The following is a 6,000-nucleotide window of genomic DNA, read 5'->3' on the forward strand; positions in this document are numbered from 1 at the left end:
TGGTGATAAACGTCTTGCATACATAAAGGCAGACTGTCAGAAAGAAAGCCCTGCTGAAACACTTCTTTCTAACAGGATTAGTTTACTATAAGCAGAGAGCTTATGGGTACATGTTTCCTTGGTGATAGTGGTTGGAGTAAAACTGTAACCTCTCTCACATGTGCCACTGCCTGAAGTGGTATAGTCCACGATTGGCTTTACCACATGATTGCTGCTGGCAATATAAACTGGCTCTTAAAATGAAGGCAGGAACAAAGTTGAGAAGTAATGAGAGGAAATTAATGGACTCTGCACTTCTGCAGATAAGGAAGCCAAGGAGATTAAGTGCTGTACAAATACATCAAGGTGGTAAACATAATTGTTGCTAACGTATGTGAGTTAATGAAGTGGGGAGGTAGTTGTGTTTCATATATTTTTGGAGCTCTTTGCTTAAAGGACCTTGACATCTTTTGGCAGCTACGTACGCAGCGGCTGTGCTGTTCCGCATCTCCGAAGACAAGAACCCGGACTATCGCAAACGTGTTTCTGTGGAACTTACCAATTCACTCTTCAAACATGACCCTGCTGCTTGGGAAGCTGTGAGTGTGCGCCAGAGGAGGGAGGAGGTCCTTCTCTCTCACCTCCTAACCTTTCTTTAAAAACAACATTCTTCTGATAAAGCAATAGTTATTTTGGAAAGGACAAAGTGTGCAAGGGAAGACTTGGGAGAAGTTTTTTTTCCAAGTTCTGCTCTCAGAATCTTCCAAGCTAGCCTGGATTCTGACCAGCATTTTGAGCTTACAGCTTGTACTGCCAGTAACTAAGCCTTGAGAGAGAGAGAGAGACAACCCCAACCTTTTATCATGTGAAAAATCCCATGCAAAAGCCAATGGTGTCACTGGCCGTAGAGGGTCAGAACGTGACCGTGGGACTCAGCCCCAGAGCTTGAAGTCCCCCACTCCTGCCCTGAAACATCTTTGTCAGGGAGAGTTTTTCCTCCCCTCCCCCATGAAACATCAATGGGCATGGTCATAAGCTTACCTGAAGAGACGACCTGTAACATTTGTCCTGCCTCAATGGATGGATATCTCTTAAAGCTTTGGTTTCCAGCAAGCGTTCTAAAGAAACATGTTTTGTTTGTGTTACCCCCTTCTTTCCAAACCAGCATACGTGATGCACTAAAGATCGATCGTAAGTGAATCGTCCAACCTCTTTTCTTTTTAACTAAGCACCATCAAGCTGCTGAGAAGGAGGGGGTTTTGATTGCTTTCTCTCTTGCCAATTAAAGAATAAGCTTCATCTAGGGGAAGGAGTTCTGATGAGGGAAATGGCAGTGGATAAGCGATTTGCATTCCTTTTCCTCCTTCCCCACCTTTGTCAGTCAAATTCCTGGCAACTCCCAGGGGTTGCATTTCATTAAGGAAGACAACTTTGCAACATCAGTCACAGCCTCCAGGGAATTGGCACTATTCAGTGCAACTGGGACAGTAGCAAAATGCACAGTATCTGGCCAGCAGTCTCCATGAATGAAATGTACACCATTACCTTGAATTAAAGTACTTCAGTTGGATGTTTGTCTCACCCACAGTTGGTGTCTTTCAGTGATCTCTCCTCCTTATCTGGAAAACATGCTTTAGCACCTCATCTTCTGCTGATGGCTGATGCCTAATTAAAATTCAGGGTCAAGTAAATACCCTTACTGTACCACTGAAAGATCATTAAAAGGCAAACTCTCAAGTTCTCCAGAAACATCTCCTCCCCCTCTCCCCCACAAGTTGTGTAGTGCTCAACTTGGTGAAGAGCCCACTGTTTTTATGATATTAATGGCCCTGTAAAGATATTAGACAACTCTGGTTTTATTTGAAAATTGCTTCAGTTTCTGAAGCAAAATTGTTGTACTTAGGAAAAAGCTGCAGAGTCCAGTGGCATCTTGAAGACTAACAGATTTATTGTATGTGAAGCATTATCCAGTTATGAAGTGTTACAAACTTTATGCATAAGATGAAGTGGGCAATAGTCCATGAAAGCTCATCTTATAATAAAAGTGTTTGCCTTCAGGTGCCACGAGATGCTTTTTTCTCCCCAGGGCAGATGAATGTGTTTGGCCCTTGGAAATTTTTGGTTCAGGTGATTGTCAGTGGCAGAGATCAAGGCAGTGGCTGCTGCCTGTTTTGAGGTGTATTGGTTTCCTTAAAGGGATTGAAAAGAGTAAAAACAATCGAATGAGCTAGCATGTTAACTAGCATGTTAAGATGAGAACATTACTGTCTTAAGTTTATCATGGGAATCTGAGTTTAGAATGACTCTCCAGCATCCAGCTTATAGTGACTGCTTTTCTCAGCTTCAGCTTAATTCATGGTCCCTGCAAAACTTCAGTCACTGTGTTTGTTGTATGAACAACCCATCTGTCTTCTCTCCACAGGCCCAAAGCATGATACCCATCCATGAGCCCTATGGAGACGGTAAGTTTGTTTCACCAGCCTTATTCTTCAGTTGGGAATATAGTGAGCAAAGGAAGACCAAATTGCCTTTTCTAGACCTTGTATACACACAATAAGACATACGACTGAAGTATGCAGAGATGAAAACATCCATTAAAAATAAAGGGAATGGGGGAAAGCCCTTGAAAACTGTGTTGGAGGAATATATTTTGTCCCTTTTGGCAAAAAGTGAGCAGAAAAATCAGCTTTTTTCCTGAGGATTTTATTTGGTATGGGGTATGGGGGGTGGTTGGCTCGGTTTCTGTATTATCAGTTGTATGCCAAATGCTTTAGGTTTCAAGGAGATTGGTTTGACACAATATGTTGTTGTTTACAGCATGTTTTCTTATGAATTCTGTAGACCACAAAGTGGAGCGAATTACAGTAACACCATCTAAAGTTAAAGGGGTGATGCTGTGGAGTTTCTGTGCAATTGTCTTCTGGATTTCCTATATAGGTTTGTAGTTCTGACTATCTGACTTTTTCTCAAACATTAACCATGTATTACCATCTGTGTTTGTAGTAGAATTAGATGGAGGTTATCGTGGCATGTACCCTGGTGAAATTCCCATGGACCCAATGGACATGCACATGGACATGGATGGCGACTACCCTATTGATGCATACAGTGACGGTGTGCGGGCACCCTATACAGACCACATGCTTGCTTAATGTGCCCCCTTGGGCAGGGCTTAAGGTAAGTGCATCTTGGGGGTCTTTTTAGGAATCAGCCAGTTAATGAGACTCACACCTTCAAGAATCTTAGGTGTGAGGAACTTTTAGTTCCTCACCACATATACTCTTCAACCTTTCATTTACCACCAAATATGTACATCGCTTCCACGCCTCCCTGCACAGCCAACCACTCAGGAGCTGAGCAGGGAGACTCATCATCCCGCCTCCTCGCTGGAGTGGTTGGCAGCATAGGGAAGCGGGGAAGTGCTGGCCGGGCTGTTTCCTGGATTGGCATGATGGGAATGATACTGGCTGTGTGCACTGTGCAGTATGCAATATATGGACCTGCCGATCCAGGGGGGGGGCAGGGAGGGTCCAGTTTACCCAGGCACCTATCGTGTTGATATAGTCATATCCCCTGGGATAAGAATACAAATATCCCATGTTGTCTAATGTTTTTTAAACAAGTGCACCAAATACTTACCCACAATTGTGTCCTTCATGAATTTGTCTAGAAATAAACTCTGCAGTTCAATTTAATATTAGTTTCCATGTGCCTCTTCCAGAGCCACTTCTGGTAGCCAGAAAGGTTTTAGAAGCCATTTTCTGACATTTCAAAAGAAAAGATTTTAGGAACTGTCTTTAGACGATGCGTAGAAACCTTTCAGCACTGAAACATAAAGAGATTATTTAGGCGGACTGAATATATAGCCTGAACTGCACTGCGCAATAATTGTGTGTCATGTTTGCAGAAGACGGTTCTTTGCTTGGATTATAGAATAATGTAGTTGAAAGAGGCCTACAAGGCCACCAAGTCCAACCCCCTGCTTAATGCAGGAATCCAAATCAAAGCAGATCTGACAGATGGTTGTCCAATTTTCTCTTGAATGCCTCCAGTGTTGGAGCGCTCACCACCTCGCAAGGCAACGGGTTCCATTGTGCAATATGTCATTCTCAGCAAAAGTTGTTGTTCCCTTGACAACCACTAGGAGACCCTGGAGAGCAATTACCAGTTAGGAACGGACTTTTCTGGGCTTGATGGAGAAATGCGCTAACTTGATATAAAGCAGTTTCCTGTATGCCAAAGGAAGTCTCTGTGTAGTACTGTGTGTTTTCTGTGTTCTGCCAGTGTAATCTCCTCTCTTTTTCCCCTTCATTCAACAGATGTTTTCTTAATACAGAAGAGGGCAACCACAGTGCTCAGATTTGGGGCACTCAGGAGACAGAAGTGCCTGAGAAAGATGATGACAAACTCTTCCTTTCCCTGTGAGGAGGTTTTATTTTCTAAAACAAAACCATTTTCTCCTGCTGTGGGCCTATGGGAAAGACCCCCCCCCAACCCTGACCCAGGACTGCTTCTAATGACCTTGTCATAATTTTCTACTAGCAGTCCACTGCTTTCTACCTGTTCCCCACTGTGTTCTGACTTTAATGAAACCTCCCTTCTTTCTCCTTCCTCTCTCTTCCACTCCATCCCCACATCCTCCTTTCTACCAATCTGGGGGACATTTTCAGGCTGCCATGGGATCCTCATAAGAGGTCCCCATCCCTCCCACATACATACATTTTCAGTGTATGGTGCAAAGCCCATTTGACTAATCTTTATTTCCCAGCCTTCGCATCTAAGGCTTGTAAGCCAGGAAATGAAGAAAAAGGAAAGGTTGAGGATTTCGAAGCAAGCAGTGGATATGAGTTTCCCAAGAAGCGAACACTTTTGCATTTCCTGGCATTTTATTTTATTTTTTTAGCTTTTCACCAATATGTCTGGGGGGCTGTGGTGCTCCAGTCAAGAAATCTTTGAGGCCCTCCAACAGCGAGAAACGATTAATCTACTGACCACCTTTGGCACATTTTTAACCCAAGCCCTCCTTTCTTTTCCCCTCCTTGCAACCTTCCTGGTGATTGGTGTGTGCTCTCCTTCTTCCCCTTCCCCTCTTGCTCCTTCTAATGCATTTTTAAAAGCGGCTCTTTCTCAATGCATCGGCTTGAGGCTTCCACTGGGAAAAGGATCGACGTAGCTGCAAATGTACTTCAGAAGATTTTATTATTATTTCTTTAAGGGATTTTTTTGTATAGACCAAAGCTAAAAAAACAAATAAAAACTTAAACCCAATCCTGCAATGCAAATGAACTGGTGCCTTTGTGAGTGCATTAATGTGATGATCCTGGAGAGCTGGAGAGACAAACGAAGGAAAGGAGGATAGAGGCAATGAGAAGGACCCAAATTCACTTACAGATACTTGACACTAGTTCCATTGGGAAACTTCAGAATCATCAAATGATCAGCTCATCTACATTGGGGTCTCAACTTACAAACTTAATCCATATTGGAAGGTGGTTCGTAGGTCGAAAAGTTCGCATGTCGAATCTGCATTTCCCATAGGAATGCATTGAAAACCATTTAATCTGTATCTACTCTTTTCCGTCCATAGAAACTAATGGGAAGCTGCTATTCCGCCTTCTGCCACTAGAGGGGGATATTTTTTCTTTTTTCCCCCTTAGGTTCAGGAAAGGAGGGGGAAGACAGGGAACAGTTTGCAAAGCACTTTTGAAATCTTTTTTTTCAACGAAGCCAATTTTATAGCATGTTTTAAAGCATGTTGTGCTGATTTTTTCAGCACAAAGACACACAGGCAGGCTTTTTAGGTGCTGAGCAAGCCTCCCCAAGCCTCTTCAGAGCCAGCCAATCAGCTGATAGGCTGGGAGAGGAGGGTGCAGGAGCAGGGGAAAAGCACAAAATGGCTGCCAGGCTCCCTTCTGGTGTGGGCTTTTAGCTGTTTCCTGCTCTTTTTCCTGCTGTTTGGGGGCTACCAAAGCCTGGTAAGTGACTTTCTTTTATTTATTTTTAACCTTTGACCTTTTTCCC

General features: G+C 43.4%; 1 protein-coding gene across 6 annotated transcripts in view; it reads left to right on the plus strand.

Annotated features, from left to right (window-relative positions):
- JUP (junction plakoglobin) overlaps window positions 1-5,247 on the plus strand; it is a 68,748-nt gene extending 63,501 nt beyond the window's left edge. For 4 of the 6 annotated variants that reach the window (XM_073004264.2, XM_073004265.2, XM_073004267.2 and 1 more), the window contains 4 exons: window positions 457-578; window positions 2,402-2,441; window positions 2,983-3,156; window positions 4,299-5,247. In XM_073004264.2, the coding sequence (XP_072860365.1) occupies window positions 457-578; window positions 2,402-2,441; window positions 2,983-3,131 (311 nt within the window). In that variant the 3' untranslated portion in view covers window positions 3,132-3,156; window positions 4,299-5,247. The remainder of the gene's footprint in view (window positions 1-456; window positions 579-2,401; window positions 2,442-2,982; window positions 3,157-4,298) is intronic. The other 2 variants (XM_073004268.2, XM_078377872.1) reach the window with 1 other exon arrangement.
- The last annotated feature ends 753 nt before the right edge of the window (window positions 5,248-6,000 follow it).

This window comes from Pogona vitticeps, chromosome 6 (genome assembly GCF_051106095.1).
Source record: "Pogona vitticeps strain Pit_001003342236 chromosome 6, PviZW2.1, whole genome shotgun sequence".
Classification (NCBI taxonomy): domain Eukaryota; kingdom Metazoa; phylum Chordata; class Lepidosauria; order Squamata; family Agamidae; genus Pogona; species Pogona vitticeps.